The 18,402-nt window shown below is 43.2% G+C and overlaps 2 protein-coding genes across 3 annotated transcripts; both read right to left on the bottom strand.

Moving 5' to 3' along the window:
- Nucleotides 1-5,462: 5,462 nt before the first annotated feature.
- On the bottom strand, nucleotides 5,463-17,572 carry LOC122004989. 2 transcript variants are annotated; one of them, XR_006118299.1, is made up of 6 exons: nucleotides 17,318-17,572; nucleotides 7,239-7,374; nucleotides 6,881-7,098; nucleotides 6,624-6,800; nucleotides 6,358-6,485; nucleotides 5,463-6,211 (listed from the first exon to the last, which is right to left on the bottom strand). XR_006118299.1 is itself a non-coding variant. In XM_042559875.1 (5 exons), exons 1-5 carry the CDS (start codon nucleotides 17,474-17,476, stop codon nucleotides 6,417-6,419), a joined length of 759 nt encoding a protein of 252 aa, XP_042415809.1. In that variant the 5' UTR covers nucleotides 17,477-17,572; the 3' UTR covers nucleotides 6,195-6,416. The 2 variants fall into 2 exon arrangements, 1 of the variants encoding a protein (XP_042415809.1); XM_042559875.1 differs by having other exon boundaries at nucleotides 6,195-6,485.
- LOC122007392 (probable transcriptional regulator RABBIT EARS) lies at nucleotides 5,473-5,856 on the bottom strand. Its single transcript, XM_042563260.1, has one exon. The coding sequence runs from the start codon at nucleotides 5,854-5,856 to the stop codon at nucleotides 5,473-5,475; it is 384 nt and encodes a 127-aa protein (XP_042419194.1).
- Nucleotides 17,573-18,402: the final 830 nt, after the last annotated feature.

Raw genomic sequence — 18,402 nt, 5'->3', positions numbered from 1 at the left:
TTGATGCATTTTCATGTATAAAGTAGGCGTTGCTGAATCTTTTGTGGTCAACTTTCTATTTAATGCTATTATGAGTGTGTTTGTCAAAGTAGGAAAGAATATGATGCAGTTGGCATTGCTTCATCATGGATTTTAGTTATGGCATAATAATACAATTATGAATGTCATCTTATCTTATTGTTCTGATTATCCTGCAAGTTCATTGCATCGATCTTTAACTCATTGATTGCATATTCTGGGATTGTGATTGTCTTCTTATCAAGTCCCATCTTTCACTAAGAGAAAAATCTCTATGCTTTTTATATGGTTGTTAAGTTCAGATCATCCTTGCATATTGCTTTTTTTTTTTTCTTTTCTTGATACTGAAAAAACCTTAGAATTTGGGTTTGGTCAATTGTTTCTTTCATATTCTGTATCTTGGTAATATAAAAATATTACATACTGGGTAATCATATGTTGTCAATGTTGATCTACAATGCTAGTAGCAGTTATGTTTGTGAATCATGCTGTTAATGTGTAGAGTGTACCAAGCAGTGATTTAGCTCTCTTCCGGTTGATTTGCAACATCATGGTAATTAGTATATTCGATCCTTAAAACATTTTACTGTGCTCAAGACCAAAGGAGGTAGTAAATTTTTGTACTTGTTAATGTTAATTTGAAGAAAATATTAATAGTAAGCCATTTGGAAATTATGAATGGAAAAACATTAAAATCGTTTATAATGCATTTTTAGAAAATGAGAATATCATATACAATAAAACATTGGTATCATATACAATTAAACATTGGTCCTTGCGTATTCCCAGGATATGTTAATGTCGTAGACAACATTCCATAGCTTTCTACTTATATTTCCTTCTAACAACTCAAAAAAACCTTTTAACAGATTCTGTTGATTCAATTGTTCATGTTCCTTGAACAATGCTTGATGTATATTTATTTATCAAGTGATGAAGAAGCTTATGACTAGTCTGTTTCACTTTTTTTTTGTTTCCCAAGCAAAAGGTATGTTATTATTATTATTAAAGTCATAAACCGTGTTCTTTCTGTCTGTTGTTCTTCATTAAGCAGGATGGACTGCAAGCACATTTATGAGAAGGAACCAGTAATCCACTACATAAGCACAAAGAAACCACATCCTCGATGCCCAGTTGCAGGTAAGTGCCCTATCTATTGCAGTTGATCTTTCGTTGTTGATCTTTTTGCTCATTACAACTACATCCTACCAGGTTGCCTAAAAATTCTCCAAGTTGGACGGGTTGTATCCGACGCCTTGCTTACAATAGAAATTGATGAAATACGTTTGGCATCAGCTACAAACATAAAGTCAACAATGGTAGAAGATTTTTACAGAAGTTGACGGAAAATGGCAACACTGCTCCCTGCAATTATAAGCTTGATATAATTTTTCAAGGTGATTTAGCCCCTGTCGGTGATTTGTCATCAGCCAATGCGATTTAGGCATCATAGTTAATTATCTTTTGATGTTGTAAGAAGAATATTTGTGTAATTTGTGGATACGGACTTGATGTGTACAATATCTATTATCTTTTTATATTGTAAGAATAATATTTATGTGTTGGTTACATGGATATTGATTTGGTGTGTTTAAATACACCGATGTATAATAATATTAACTAAATTTTGCACTATTAAAATGTTGTATAATATCGGTTTTCACTATTTCGAAAATCGAATCGGCGTCGTTAAACAATATTGATATTACATCGGTTTTTCACCGCTGCTAAAACTGGTGTTATTAACATATAATATTACATCGGTTTTACACCGTTGATAACCGATTCGAACACCGGTGTTGTTAAGTGATACTACACCGGTTTTAACCCGATGTCTAAAATGGCAGACATTTTACATCGCCTTCATAGACATCGGTCGAAAATGTAATAGACACCGGTGGAAAACCGATGTCTATGAGGATTTTTGTTGTAGTGAGGTTTCGAATTTGTGATTCGAGTTTGTGTTCTTTTCTTTTCTTTTTCGATCTTGTGATTCGATTGTTCTTATTGGTTAAACCTAGGGTTACTATAAGGAGATTGAATATTGAATTTCTTTAAAAGGCTTTGTCAAGGAAGTGGTGGATGATCCCATAACCAAGAAGGCCTAGTGCCTCGCCATGTTTAACCTGGAAGCCAATTTTAGAAATAAATATTTAATCAACTTTGTAACATAGGTGGACTTGGATTAATAATGTTAAGCATCGTTTGCGATTCAAGTCTAAACCTCTAAGAACAGATAAGTTAAATTTGGAATCAATAATGTTAAGTTCCGCTTACGATTCCTAATTTAATTTCTAAAGAACACAATATGTTGTTAGGAATGGTTCAGGATTTGTACAAAATTTTTGTACAGGTGAACCGGTACGATATTCCGAGTATCAACCAACAAAAACTTCGAGAAAATATTAAGATATTTTTTATATTATTTTTTATTAAAGTTTTTTAATGATAATATTTTTTTAATATATTTAAAAAATGTAAATTTGATTTCCAAGTTAAGAAAGCCTCCCATTAATTTAATAATAATTTTGAATATATATTGATATGGTGAATAATGGGGGCCCAAAGTTGGGTAAAAGTTAAAGAAAAAAAATGATAATCTCAGTTAGTCTCATTGACTATCTCTGGGGATGATCGACCCGGCCCCACGGAAGTTTCCCACCGGCCACCAGGGTAAATCGAGAAGTGCGCGCGGCAGCCAACCCAGATGCCCAGCATCCTTTGATTGTGCTCCCTATTTGGAGGAAAATTCTTGCAAATACGCCGTAGCTGGGGATCGAACCGCAGGTGTCTGGGTGACAACTTGAATGTCCTACCGCGGCACCATGCCCCGGGGACATGTAAAAGTTAAAGAAGATAGGTGATATGGTGGTCAGAGTTGAGGAGAGATAATCACTCGGGGTTAGCATGGTCAAATGCCTTGGCCAAGTGGCTTAGCTGATTGAACGATCGGATTTTGAGTCCCTCAAGAATGACAGAACCCCGAGCTGCATTAGCGTCCTTTAGACCCGAGTCCTCTGGGTCACTCGGAGATAACTCGGCCAATTACCTTGGCCCGGTAGTCTACCCGCTCGGACCTATGGTCCGATCGAATGTGCTGGACAGATGGCCCGATCGGACTCTGTAGCCGAGTGGAGAGGTCAAGCAAGGGTTGAGTCCTCGAGGGGGCATCAGTCCATAGTCGACCCAACTCTATCTGCAAATGAGGTCTGATCAGACGACAAAGGGGGCTTGGCCGGCCTGCCAACAAAGCATATCAAGGGTCCATCAACCCAACGATCTAATATTTCTTTTTGACGTCTTGTGTAACAGTTATCAAGGAAATAAAGAAATATTCCCTGTGTATTTTTTACAAGGGAAACTTCCATTCTGCAAATCATAAAAGTGGTGAGTCCATTTTTGGAAAGGGTACAGAATGGTGGGTCCTTTTTTGGAAATAACTTGAGATTCGTACACAAAGGAAAAGTAATATTATAAAAGAGGGTCTCTATCTACAGACGCATATACATTATGTTGGTACAATTTACACTAACGGTCTAATTCAAGTTTTGATGAATGACAAATGAGTTAAGTTAGGTATTGTCGTAGCCTAACCTTATTACCGAATGTGCACGCAAGATTAACTATCCCTAGTCAGGATGCTCGATTCATGATTTGTTGAAGGTCGGATGTGTGATTCCAACAAGTCAGGATGTTCAATTTCCGACAAGTTGAAGTCCAAATGTAGGATTCTGGCAAGGGTCGGGATGTGCAATTTCCTATTGAGAAGACCAGATGTACGATTCTGATAGGTCGGGATGTGCGATTCCCGATTGGAGAAGACTGGATGTGTGATTCCGATATGTTGGGATGTTTGATTTTCGAAGTCCAAATGTTTGATTTTGGAAAGTAACTCTACACCTGGTAAGTAGAGATAAGTCACTGAAGAAGAGTGACTAAGTGAGGACATGTCCCCGTTCGAAAGGACATTAGGCGTAGGTCTAATTTAAGTCCATTTCAAAAATCTAAATTGAGACACTAACTTGATCCTGATCTCCGGGAGAACGGGTTTAATTACTATCTATTATTATTATTGTACTAGCATTTGTCTTGCAAATTATTGGAGTAACACTTTTTGCAAAGTAAAAGGAGCACAAAAGATCTCGGGTGAACAGTGTCTGAGACGCCTTCAAGCATTAGAAGGCGTCTTCGCACTGTTCATGATAGGCGCCTTCGGTGAATAATAGGGGGTCTAAAGTTGAGTAAAAGTCAAGGAAGACAGATGACATGGTGGTCAAAGTCGAGGAAGGATCAGTACTCGAGGCTAGCATGGTCAAATGCCTTGGCTAAGTGGCTTAGCTGATCGGGCCAGAGGTCCGATTGGATCTTGAGTCCCTCGGGAACGACAGAACCCCGAGTTGCATTAGCGTTCTTCGGAGCCGAGTCTTCTGGGTCACTCGAAGATAACTCAGCCAATTACCTCGACTCGGTGGTCTACCCGCTCGGACCTATGATCCGATCGAACGTACTAAATAGATGGCTCGACCAGACTCTATAGCCGAGTGGAGATGTAGAGCGGGGGTTGAGTCCTCGAGGGGCATCATTCCGTAATCGACTCGATCCCGTCCGCAAATGAGGTCCTATCGAACAACGAAGCGCATAAGATATTCAGCAACTTAACGACCTAATATTCCTTTTTGACGTCTTGTGTAACAATTGTTAGAGAAAGAAAGGAATATTCCTTGTGCATTTTTTACGAGGAAAATTTCTATTCTGTAAATCACAAAATTAGTAAGTTCATTTTTGAAAAGTGTATAGAATGATCAGTCATTTTTTTTAAATACCTTAAAATTTATGTACAAAATAAAAGTAATACTATAAAATAGGATCTTTATCTACAAATACATGTATATAGGTTACGCATTCAAAGTATATTATTCTTTTTTTAATGTATAGGTTCATTGCCCAAATGGTACAACCCATACTGATGGGTTTTTCAAGGTTCCTTGTCGTTTTTTCACAATTTCTAGGTTTATTTCGGCTACATATGTCTCTTGGTATTCTTTCTGAGGACTGACACCATATAAACCTCTTTTTTTATATCCGATAAACAACAAACTTGACGACAAATGTGCTAATAATTTGAGATCCAAAATAGTGAAAATGTGTTAGAAGGACCATAATTCTAATATCAGTGGATATTATAGAACCACATTGATCTATCTGAACAAATGGACTTTGCTACCAATCGAACATCTATATATATATATATATATATGGACTGAATTTTTTTCCTTTTATTAAAAAAAATATTTTTAATAACAAACAGGATGATCACGGCCAGTACCAAGTGTTGGTGATTCATGTATTAATTATTCCCGCGTTATAAACAAATCCAAAGATTGATCGATGAACAGTCGCGTACTTTAATTCCTCACCATTACAATAACTCTCCGCTGCTCTTGAGCTTTGTCGTCACCGGCCCAGCCGGAGCTCAAGATCCAATTCTGCGTCCACCACGCCGGGCATCCCCTTCTTCTCCACTTCATCCTCGCCGAGGCTCTTCGACGCTCGAGAAGAGGGTGACATGCAAGCGATTCTGTCGGGGACGACAGCAACGTCGAAGGGGAATTGGGCGCAAGGAGAGGTGCAGTTGAGCCTGCTCTTGTCCTTGCGGTGCAAGTTCATGTGGCCGCCGAGGGCTTGCGCGTTGGAGAACCCTCTCTTGCAGAAGGTGCAGTCGAAGGAGCGAGAGGAGCTATTAGCACTGCTCCGGCCGTCGACGTTGCTGCCGCCGCAGCTCTCTTGATCCGGTTTGTTGTAGAGCCGACGAGGAGTGGCTGGATCCGTAATCTCCATGGCTGGTTTGCGGGCACACTAGGAAGGGAGATGGAGAGGAGAGAAAGAGAGTTGGTCGTGGTTTTGTCTTGTTCTGTGACGTCTGTCGTCTAATTTATGGAGCAGTTGGCAAGAAGTCATGAAGAAGAGAATGACGTTGTTCATCAATTGTTCACAGAAGTGTGAAGGGCACCAGAACATTATTGAAGTGTAATCTGTACTGTCATCCTCCACCAGATTAAATTGGTGTGTATGTTTTCCATTTCTCTCGAATCAAATGAATTCTTTTGATAGTATCATCTGTTTTGCTTTGTTTTTCAATTTGGTGGATTCTCCGTAACAATTTCTCGACAACTGTCTGTTCGATGATTTGTCCCTGGCGTTAAAAATTTACACGAAATAGTTATTAGCAGGTATTATATTACAGATGTCAATCAAGGGCTTTCTATAAAACAGAAAACAAAAACAATAGCACAAAAAAAAACCTCCTTGTTGACGCATTCACCTCATGTAACAATATACCTATTCCGATAATTTGTCACGTAAAGGGAGTCTCCTTCGCTAAAATGGTCACGCAATGTTCACATGTCAATATTGGAACTGGCATCTTGTGCTCTCTGAAGATGTACCATCAATGTATAATTACTCATCTGCAAAAGGCAATTGGTGTTTAAGCATTCTACAAAAGAGAATATCTTCGAATCGAGTTGGAAAGTTATGTGAAGAGCGTTTGCCAGGTCGTAGCATTTGAACTAGAAAACTTATAACGATGAGCAACTCGTCATTACCTCCAGTGCCCGGACTTGTTCTTCATACTGGCCAATCACATGCTTCAAATGTTGCACCTCCTTAATCTTCTCCTCATTCTCTGTATTCCGCTCATGCTGGACTGCAACAGCTTTCTTTAGGATTTGGTTCTCTCTCAATAAACATTGCAGTTGTTCTTTCGAGGAATTGTTCTCGTTCTGCTTGACCCAACAAAAATAGATAAAAAGGGCAATTAGCAGATAATATCATGAATGGCATATTTGTGGAGACCATCTACCTCCATGGCGGTCGAGGTGCGGGTAACAACATCTCCTTTAAATACTTCCAGGATCTTCATAGCACGGCTACGAACGTCATCCCAATCCGCAGCATCCATCATTTCCTGTACAAATAAATCTACCCAAGAAGATCCATTTTGGGACTCTACAGGTTGAGAACCTACGCCATTCTGAGAGAACTCAACCTTATCTTCAAATGCCTGAGACCTCAATGCACCTGAGTAGTGTAATGCAATAGAAGGTCAACTCTTAAGCAATGCCTATAGCTTCCACATACCAAATTAGCGTATCACCAGTGAACTCAACTGACATACATGTATCGACCCTTGTCAGAGTAAATGAGCAGGTACTACTAACCTTCCAGAGCACTTGATTTTAAGATCGAGTTAACTCCTTCAAGACTCACGGAACCATCACCGAGGCACAAAGCATTGAGACTCTTGATGGCATTGTCAATTTTGTGATCATGAGCATTCAAAACTGTTTCAACAACCTGGGGCAAAAAGTTACAGATAAGCACCTTAGTTGAAAGGTATGGAAAGGCAAGATAATATTTTACCAACTGAAAAAGTAGGAAACCTCTCTCAAAATTTGTAATTACTACTCATTCAACACATCTTCAAAAAAAAATAACTTGAGTAGAAAAATAGTGGTGTCCCAAAGCAGCAAGAAATACATTTTGAAACATAAAATTGGGCGTTCGTCCATAAAAGCAAAACAGAATTCAATGCCAAATTGGGCATTTATTCATAAAAGTAAAACAACATACAAAAATGGAGACCACATATAAATACTTGCTAAGAACTTGCAGTTAAAAGTTAGGCCGATATATAACAAGTTTTCTTGGCCCAGTGAGTATACAAAAGTGACTAGCGAAGTAAAATAAATTTGAAATGCTATGCATATTTTCCAACGAGTGTTTCTAAGTTTCCATTTCATGTATCCTGTTTTGTTTTTTCTAAAATTACACCCGTCTTTTTACTTATCCAAGATACCTCTAGCGTGTGATTTGGGAGAACAAAATAGCACGCATAGTTTTGAAGAAAGTGAAATTTAACTACGACCACTAAAATATCTGCCACGGGATACCCATGGCTTGGAAAAATTAGCCTCTTTTTTCTTCCTAAATATCTTTTGATGGCTCGAATTTAAGTATTTTTTAGTAGAAAATATTAACAGGTTATAAGAGTGAAAGTTGTAAAAAAAAAAATTCTTATTTAGTTTAAATTGGTTAAAGGAGTGAACTTATTTTGGCCAAAAAAAATATATACCAAAGGTGGGAGGCATAAGAAGAAAATTCCTCTTCATTCAAGTTGACAAGAGCAATTTTTTGAGTTAAAAATGCTCAACAAGGTGTTTTTGTAAAAACTTCTTGATGACCCTATTCACCCATTTAAAATAATTTCTTTGTATAGCTTTCTCTCTTGCAAATTTATTATCACATTTTTGTTGTCAAATATGATTAAGCTTGAACCATAAAAAAAAAATTAAAAAGAAAAAGGAGCTTAGACCAGGAGGGCCTATTTTGCAGCAGATTTTCCAACGGAAGCACCTGCGTTTTCTTTTCTTTCCTCTAAATTCATCCGCATGCTTTGTTTTTCCAAATCATACACCAACGGTATTCTGGGTATGCAAAACACAAAAACAAAAACAAAAACAAAAACAAAACAAAAAAAAGGAGAAGAATGCTCGAAGAAAAAAACAATCTAGAGTGTGTGATTTGGGGAAAAGGAAACTTAAATGCATCAGTTGGAAAATTTGGCATCAAAAGATCCTCATACTTGCACTTCCACAACTTAGCTGTGAAAAGTGTGATGCAATCAGACGTTGTCATATGAAGTTATCTCAAGGGTTGCTCTACAACTTGCAAAATATTCTAAATTCCTTGAATCCAAGATGAAAAATAATTAGGAAACTGATAATAATAAGAATACTACAACAACAACCAAGTATTATCCCATTAAATGGGGTCAGCTATATGGATCATTCTACGATATTGGACTCTATCCCCTACTATATCATCATTTATATTTAAATAAATTTTATTTTCTTTTATTGTTGCTAACTAAGTCTTTTTTTATTTTCCACTTCCTCATTCAATGTGCACATTTGTCATAGTTTCACATTGCCTAACTGGATTATTTATTGATCATCTAAGTATACGTTTTCCTTTAAGTTTTAGGGGTACTTTACGCTTACAAAAAAACATCTGACACTCTCCTCTATGTCAACAATTCCGCTTGTATTATATATAAGACATCTCTTTCAATCCTCCATCCTTTTATAAAAATAATCCTAAATACTTAAAACTCTCAATTATAGATCACTCGTCATCTCCTATCTTAATAATTATCTTATTATGTCTATAATATTACTAAACATAAATTATAGATATTATATTTTTACTGTACTAAGCCTAAAACTTTTCACTTCTAATGTTTTCCGCCAAGATTCAAGTTTAGCATTTACTCCTTCAGGTGTCTCATCTACCAAATATTATCATATGCAAACAATATTGATCCTGTCCGAATCGTTGAACCAAAGGACGCTGGGCACGTGGCACGCTCCTAGTCGATGAAGTGAATCTCCGGCTGGTCGAACGAAGCTCCAGCGATCCTGCACAAGAGTCTAGCCGGGAAGGGGTTCCCGGCGACGACCCTCCGACGCTCAAGTCAGGTAAGTGGTGGAAAAAATGGCTGCCAAGCTTGTATCATACGTACCTTCGGCGAAGTAATAGCCTCTTTATATAGGATGGAGAAGGAACTGATGCACGCCTACCGAGGTGCGTACGTGTCAGCAACCCATACCACGGTATGCACTTGTCAGAGAGCTTACCTGACACCATGCTACCACCGTCGAGCATGTCCTTTGATGGGATGGCAGGACCACTCGTTGTCAGACTAGAAGTATGGCATAGCCATACGACTTGACGGCTGTCAGCAGACGTCCCCGTCTTTTACCCACCGTCTGACGGGGGTGCCCGGCCCGCCGAGCGGGCGATGAACGTCATCCGGACGGGCTTGATTCTTTGCGCCGTCCGGGCGGCACCTCCTTCCGCTCGGTCATTACGCACTGTTTTATTTGAGCGTCGGAACCCTGGTCCCTACTAGGGTGCCTTTTACTATCAGATTTCCCTTTCTTCTGAGTCCAGTCGGCTTGCCCTTTTCTGGCGAACCACTAGACCCTTTGACCTCCCCTCAGCGTTGACTCCTTATGGGGTTCCGGATTTTTACCGCCGGATCACTTGCCTTCCTCTCGAGTCTAGTCGAAGGAGGCAAAGTCCGACTGACTGGACCGCCGATCTGTCGAACAATGATCATTGCCTTAGGCCGCTCGGCCATGCATAAGGATGCTTAGCCGAGCGGCGATATCTTTCCGTTCGGCGATACTCTGTCCATGCCTTGTACTTTCTTGGAATCGATGTCCGTTGTTCTCCTACACTACCCATCACGTGCTCTGCGCACGGTAAGAGGAGCTCATTAAATGCGGCTAGTAACCGGCTGACACGTGGCTACCGTGCATTTGTCAGAGTATGGCAGTTGCGTCACTTCCGATGGGACAGCCGCCGTTTGAAACGGACGATCCGATGACAACCTCGATATCGATGACCTGGATCGGACGGTGGAGATCGTTTCCGGGCGGCGATATAAGACCCTTGACTCGGTTTCCGCCGCATTTCGTCTTCTTCGTTTCCAGATTCCTGTCACTCCTCCTTTCGCCGGCGACTTTGTGCTCAGATTTTCCGACGATCACACGGCAACTTCCGATCATCTCCCTCGTTTGTAAGATCCTTTTTCTCGCTCCAGACGCATTCCTCTTTCTGTTAATCATCCTTGTCAGTCGGTTTTCTTCCATCGCTTGAACCATCTTCTTCTATCCCGCATTCTGGCCTTTCGATCATGACCAGTACCTCGCAGTCAACCGGCGGTGCTCCGGGTCTTTAGTACTCGAACATGGAAAGTCGGTTCGACGAGGAAGACGCCATGCGCCTTACTCGAGCATATGACCTACCGACCGACCACGAAATAGCGTTAGCCACGCCTTCCGATCGGCCTAACGATCCTCCGTCCGGCACTGTTGTCTTCTTCCGTGATCAATTCCTGGCCGGACTACGTTTTCCTCCTCACAAATTTTTCTTAGAAGTTTGCAACTATTTCCGCATTCCGCTCGGCCAAGTAGTTCCCAATTCTATTAGATTGCTGAGCGGAGTGGTAGTTTTGTTCAAGCTGAACGGCATTCCCTTAACCCCAAAAATCTTCCACTACTTCTACTATCCCAAGCAAGCCGAGTGGGGCACCTTTGTTTTCCAATCTAGGATAGGCTTCGTCCTTTTCGATAATATGCCGAGCTCCAACAAACACTGGAAGGAGCATTTTTTCTATATACGCTTTCCCGAGCGGCCGACTTTCCGCACCAAGTGGCAGACAGCTATGCCGGCCCAACCGGAGCTCGGCAAGTTTAGAGGTGACGCAGACTATCTCCACGCAGTCGAACAGCTAGTCGGTCAGCGCTATCACATTGACAAGATGCTTCTCCCAGGAGTAATGCACATATTCGGCTTGTCTTCTACACCAGCCGACCTGCCTTGTAGCATGAGTAAGCTTCCCTATCTGCCCCTTTATTTTGTTCTAACTGATTTATTCTCTGTTTCTGCAGCTGAGGTCATGTGGAGGGCCAAAGCCACTGAGAAGCTCAAACTGAAGGCCGCTCGGATTGAAGCGGTGACGAGCAAGGAGGCCGCCGAACGGGGTCTTGCTCCGGCTGATCCAGCCGGCGAAGAAGGTGAGGGGACGCCAACGGTCCCAGAAGCCCCGGACGCCCCTGCCCCTCCTGATGAGGCCACGGGCAATATAGAACATGCAAGTGAAGCTGAAGTGGAGGGCCGTTCGGCCGATGATGTGCCGCTGCGCACTCGGAAACGCCGGCGATCGGAATCTGCACCTGCCTCTACACTTGATGAGCCACAACCTGAGCAGGGTGTAGATGCGCCGGTGCTGTCCGGAACAGTTTCCGTCGAGAGTACCCCTACCCCTCAGGATTCTCCGAGGGCCAGCTTGGAAGTGCCGCCGTCCGGCCCTTCGAGGACTCGACGACGTCTCAGGCGTTTAGGCGAGCTACCCACCTCTTCTGCTGGCGGGCCATCTCAGAGCAGGCCGAGCGGCCAGAATCTACTTAAAACCGTTCTGCGCCTCCCTTCAGAGGCGTACATGGCTGCCGCCGATCGACCGGTGTTTCCTAAGCAGATGATCACCCTGACGGGTCCTCTCGCGCAAGCTTGGATAGATGCTCGGAGTCGTATAGCCAAGTTGACTCCCGGGCAGCTCGACGACAGCAACCTTGACCGGGGTATAGCCCCTCCCCTTCCTTTCTCTCTTATTTGAAGTTTTTAACCTGCTCGTGTTTGCTAGCAGAACTGGGTGGAGCAGATCGCCATTAGCGATCGGTTGGCCGAGCTGGAGGAGGAACTGAAGAAACAAAAAACGGCGGGGGATGCCAGGCAGTCAACGGCCGCTCTGGAGAAGGCCAAGAAATCACTAGAAGCCGAGCGGAAACGAGCTGCTGATCTGGCGAGCAAGGTCGTTCGGCTCGAAACAATGATTAAACAACGAGACAAGGAGATCCAGACGGCGACCACTCGGAAGCGACAGGCCATCAACGATATGGACCACATGAAGGTGGAGATCCGGGGGCTGGAGCAACGCATCAAGGACCTCGACGCTCTGCTGGCCACCGAAAAAGAGAGCCGCTCGGCTGATCTCCAAAGATTCGATGGGGACTTGAAGGATCTACAAGCCGCTAGTGACGCTGCCCATGCCGCGCTCAAGGAATATCAAGAGGGGGAGTCGGCCCGCTCGGACGAAGTGAGGAAGGCGTTCCTCCGCTCGGAAGACTTCGGAGAGAAGTTTACCGACAAGATATCCCTCACGTTCGAGGAGGCTATTAAGGCGGCGGTGGGCTATCTGAAGACCAAAGGTCACCTGTCTGCCGAGCTGACCATCCCCGACGAGGATCTGGCGAGCGTGATGGGCACCATCCCCGACGCTCTTTTTGATTTTGATGTGTGAGGAGCGTTTCTGTTTAACTTCTTTTTGAATTCCCGCCGTTCGGCCCCGATTATCTGTGTAAATGACTTTTTTGGCTTGCATATTAGACAATCTTCTGTTCCTTCCTATTTTAGCGAGAAATTTTTCCCTCGTCCCAACTTTAAGTGTTTTTTTTTTTTTTTTTAAAACTCTTCCGCTCGGCACCACTGATGGTGCTCGTTCACTTGCTCGCATTTTTTAATTCTGATTAACCATCTTTTACTTCGTGCTCGGATGTTTATAGCCGGTCGGCGCGGCTCTCGATTTTTAAAGACGGGGCTCGTCGGCGCGTCCGCTCGGATTAGTTATAGACGCCGGCTCGTCTCTCGATATTTATCGTCGGAGCTCGACGGCACGGATATTTATAGCCGGTCGGCGCGGCTCTCGATTTTTAACGACGGGGCTCGTCGGCGCGGATATTTATAGCCGGTCGGCGCGGCTCTCGATTTTTAACGACGGGGCTCGTCGGCGCGGATATTTATAGCCGGTCGGCGCGGCTCTCGATTTTTAACGACGGGGCTCGTCGGCGCGTCCGCTCGGATTATTTATAGACGCCGGCTCGTCTCTCGATATTTATCGTCGGAGCTCGACGGCACGGATATTTATAGCCGGTCGGCGCGGCTCTCGATTTTTAACGACGGGGCTCGTCGGCGCGGATATTTATAGCCGGTCGGCGCGGCTCTCGATTTTTAACGACGAGGCTCGTCGGCGCGGATATTTATAGCCGGTCGGCGCGGCTCTCGATTTTTAACGACGGGGCTCGTCGGCGCGGATATTTATAGCCGGTCGGCGCGGCTCTCGATTTTTAACGACGGGGCTCCTCGGCGTCCCAGTGAGACTACACACCCGGCCGAACGGCTCGGCCTTCGTCGTCGAGCGCTGGGCTTGTGCATAATCATCCCCGAGGTAATATCGGCTAAAATGTACCTGGCCGAACGGCTCAGGCCTTCGCTCCAGGTAATAACCTCCCTCTATCACCCTGATCAGCGCAGGGTTTTGGTTTTCCTTCCTGCCACACTAGTATGCAGCCCGGCCGAACAGCTCGGGGTCTTCAAGCCGTTCATCGGAGAATGCTCAATGTGTTTTTATCTTTTTGCTTCCTGCATCGCAAGCATATAGGCGACGAAAAAGTATATACATTTATATTTAGCGCACCTGTCACCCAGCGCGGCTCATGGTCTATTTCGTCGAGCATTTTGGCTTGGATAATTTACCTCCGTCCGAACGGTACGGGGCCTTCGATTTTCGAGCGCTTGGCTCGACCCATATACCTCCGGCCGAGCGGCACGGGGCCTTCGTTTTTCGATGATAATGCCTTATTTTCGCTCTTTTGACTTTTCATTTCTGCATTTTCAGTAATCAGTCGAAAAATGTACACATGGTGATTTACAGTGATACACCTTTCACCCCGCTCGATAAGGCTGGAGGTGGTTCGCGCTCCACGGTCTATCTAGCTGCCGACCGTCCTCATCCTCCAGATAATACGCGCCCGAGCGGAGCTTTTCGATGATTTTGAAAGGACCCGCCCATGGAGCTTCAAGCTTGCCGACGTCACCGACCGGCTTGACCTTCTTCCACATTTATATATTCGTTGGCTCGATGTAGCATGTGATCATAGTCCCGGGGCGGCTTTCGGATTAGCGACCGGAAGAAGTCCCCATCCGCAAGGCCTTGCGTGAAGGCGTTCATCATCGTCTCCGAAGTGGCCGTTGGGATGTCCATCGCCACTTGGTTGAATCTCTGAATGTAAGCTCGAAGCGATTCTCTCGGCTCTTGCTTGATAGCGAACAAGCTGACACTTGTCTTTTGATACCGCCGACTACTGGCGAAGTGGTGGAGGAAGGCCGTTCGGAATTCCTTGAAGCTCGTGATGGATCTGTCCGGCAGCCTCCGGAACCACCGTTGAGCAGACCCCGAGAGGGTGGTAAGAAAGACGCGGCATTTCACTCCATCGGTGTATTGGTGGAGCGTGGCTGTGTTGTCAAACTTACCCAGATGGTCATCCGGGTCCGTTGTTCCATTGTACTCGCCGATCGCAAAACGTTTTGGTAAATTAATGATACATTGGTTGATGAATTTTAAGTGTATTCGCTTTATTCATCTTTGCTCCAGTAATTTCACGTAGGCCTTCAAATCATCTGGGCCTCTAACGTGGGCTGACTAATACGGAGGGTGGAATCGACGGTGGATGGAGTTTATCAAGTTACTGGGCGGTCAGAATTTTGGGACAGGAGCGCTTTTGTTCAACAATTTTGGCGGCCCTTATCTCGACCAGAGCGTCGAGTTCTTCCCTAGAAAGCGTCACCGTGTGTTGTCGTCCAGCCTCGTCCATTGTTTCCGATCGGATGCAGGAGCGTTCCCACAGACGGCGCCAATTTGATCCTGTCCGAATCGTTGAACCAAAGGACGCTGGGCACGTGGCACGCTCCTAGTCGATGAAGTGAATCTCCGGCTGGTCGAACGAAGCTCCAGCGATCCTGCACAAGAGTCTAGCCGGGAAGGGGTTCCCGGCGACGACCCTCCGACGCTCAAGTCAGGTAAGTGGTGGAAAAAATGGCTGCCAAGCTTGTATCATACGTACCTTCGGCGAAGTAATAGCCTCTTTATATAGGATGGAGAAGGAACTGATGTACGCCTACCGAGGTGCGTACGTGTCAGCAACTCATACCACGGTATGCACTTGTCAGAGAGCTTACCTGACACCATGCTACCACCGTCGAGCATGTCCTTTGATGGGATGGCAGGACCACCCGTTGTCAGACTAGAAGTATGGCATAGCCATACGACTTGACGGCTGTCAGCAGACGTCCCCGTCTTTTACCCACCGTCTGACGGGGGTGCCCGGCCCGCCGAGCGGGCGATGAACGTCGTCCGGACGGGCTTGATTCTTTGCGCCGTCCGGGCGGCACCTCCTTCCGCTCGGTCATTACGCACTGTTTTATTTGAGCGTCGGAACCCTGGTCCCTACCAGGGTGCCTTTTACTATCAGATTTCCCTTTCTTCTGAGTCCGGTCGGCTTGCCCTTTTCTGGCGAACCACTAGACCCTTTGACCTCCCCTCAGCGTTGACTCCTTATGGGGTTCCGGATTTTTACCGCCGGATCAAATATAAACCACGGTACCATATCTTGGATGTGTCTAGTGAGTTTGTTAGGATTAGTGTAAAAAGATAGGGACTTAAAGTTGACCCTTATTTTTATGGGAAACGCTTCGGTCTTCACTCTTGTCATTACATCCTTATATATATCCTTAATTAGTTCAATATACATTATGCTAATACCTCTCTTTTCTAAAATTCTCCATGTAATTTTCCTTAGAACTCTATCATAATTTTTTCTAGGTTGACAAATATCAAATGTAAGTATTACTTCTGTTCCCGATACTTACTAATTAGTTGCCGGAGAAGAAGTATTTGGGCTGTAAATGAACCGAATGTTCATTAACAAGATTAGTGTTCGGCTTGATAAGAGATTGTTTATATTCATTCAATATACACAAGATCAATTAAATGAACAAGCTTAAACAATTCGTTTAACTATACGAACAAGTTTGGACACATATGTGCTCAGCTCATTAACGTTCGTGAACCATGTTCATCAATAAAATTCTTATCAACTTGCTAAATAAATAAAAAAATTTAAAAATGAACAAGCAAATTTCTATTATCAAACTCAATAACTAATCAAACAAGCTTAAAATTTAAAAGTTTCAAACAATCAAATAAGTTTGAATTGAGAACTCGATAGCATCCAAATGACCAAGCTTAAGCCAAACTCAAACCAAGCTCAAGTTCATAATAAAGAAATCAAGCAAAGCTTGAACATTCATTTTAACAGCTTGTTTCTTGGTTACCTTATTAAACAAGTTAGACAACCACAAAGCTTGGCTCGATTTGACTTGTTTACAGCCCTAGATTATACATTTTAGGTGGATGGTAATCTGATTAACTCATAAATCCTGTTTCTCAAACTATTCTCTCTGAAACTTCACAAACCCACATGAAAAGAGAAGAGTGCATTTTCCTCTCATGTTTGTAGCTCCCTTAATCAGAGAAAACCAAAAAGGTTTGAGCCAAAGACGAAAATTTCAACCAATCAACGTTATCGTCAAACTTTCTTCAATTGTCCACTCCTGGAAATCAATGTTTAAAATTTCGATAGGATAAAGAGCACAAAATAGAGGGGGAAAAAGAATCAAGACATCCGTCGTTGATCTTAATATTACAAGTCGTCAGTCAATGACTCATAGAGTTCTAACAAATTAATGAGCAACGACAAATAAAATAGCGAGGACACAGATTGAAGCTAACAGACAAAGGGTGCGAACACAGAGAGATAGAATAAAGAAGAATTACCTCCCGATCCATGGAAGGGAACATGCGGAGGAGCACTGAGAGTAAATCCTCAGATCCGTAGCGTCCGCAGCGCGATCTCTTGGCCGACGGAGGCGGCGAAGCTGGAGATCCGAAAAATTCCTCCAACCCTAGACGCTTTCCGCAGATCCCAGCAGACATGGCAGCCACGCTCCCCTCTTTCCTTCCTCTTTTTCCACCTTCAGCTCCCAACTCTCCACTTACCGATTACTTCTCGGCCGCGGTCATCTCCGGTTTATCCGCATCGCGTCAAACCGGCCGGGGCCAACTTAATGCGGGAGCCGAGCGGGGGTTTCAGGCCGTGCCAAGTGGCACGCCCTGCACACAGCCAGCTCAGACGTCGAGCTCGATCTGTGCCTACGCGGTCCCACACAGCACAGGGTAAGACTGCCTACGTGGCCAACGACCAAGCTCAAGAAAAAATAATGTTTCGAAATTAATAATCTCATTATATTTTTCTTTTTTTTTTTAATTAAATCGGCCCAAGTTCGGTTAATGTGCTTTATCCATTTTCCTGAAAAAAATTCTCGACATGCTTCCTTAAAAATATAGAAAATTTAAAATTTTCAAATAACTTTTGGAATTAATTTCTAAATTAGGTTTTGATTCTTTTCAAAAAAAAATTTTTTTAATATTGTAAAAACAAATTTTTTTATTTTAAAATTTGACTTTAATTATTCATTTTACCTCTTCAAATGCTTTATTCTAATGCGAATGAACAAAGTTAGGTGCATATCTTAGATTTCAAGTCATTTCTACTTAATTTAATAATAGATAAGATCTTCACCTTAATTTAATCAGAATTAAATCTTTCTACTAAATATAAATTGCATTTTGTTTTCACAAACATGAAAGATGAGGATAAATATTCTAGCTCTTTTCAGTTTCAACATCACTCTGATACGTACCTGTTAAAAGTTCCAAAGGTATTCTAATTCAAGATGTTCACGGTGGAATTAAAGTGTATATTGTGTGTATATATATCGATCCGGTCGAAGAAGAATCAACGTCCTTTCACAGTCTCGCTGCTCTTTCCACACAGATAATCCTGACGCCAATGGCACTCT

This window comes from Zingiber officinale, chromosome 7B (genome assembly GCF_018446385.1).
Source record: "Zingiber officinale cultivar Zhangliang chromosome 7B, Zo_v1.1, whole genome shotgun sequence".
Lineage (NCBI taxonomy): Eukaryota > Viridiplantae > Streptophyta > Magnoliopsida > Zingiberales > Zingiberaceae > Zingiber > Zingiber officinale.
Note: the sequence above shows the minus strand (reverse complement) of the source record. Positions and strands in the feature narration are given on the sequence as shown.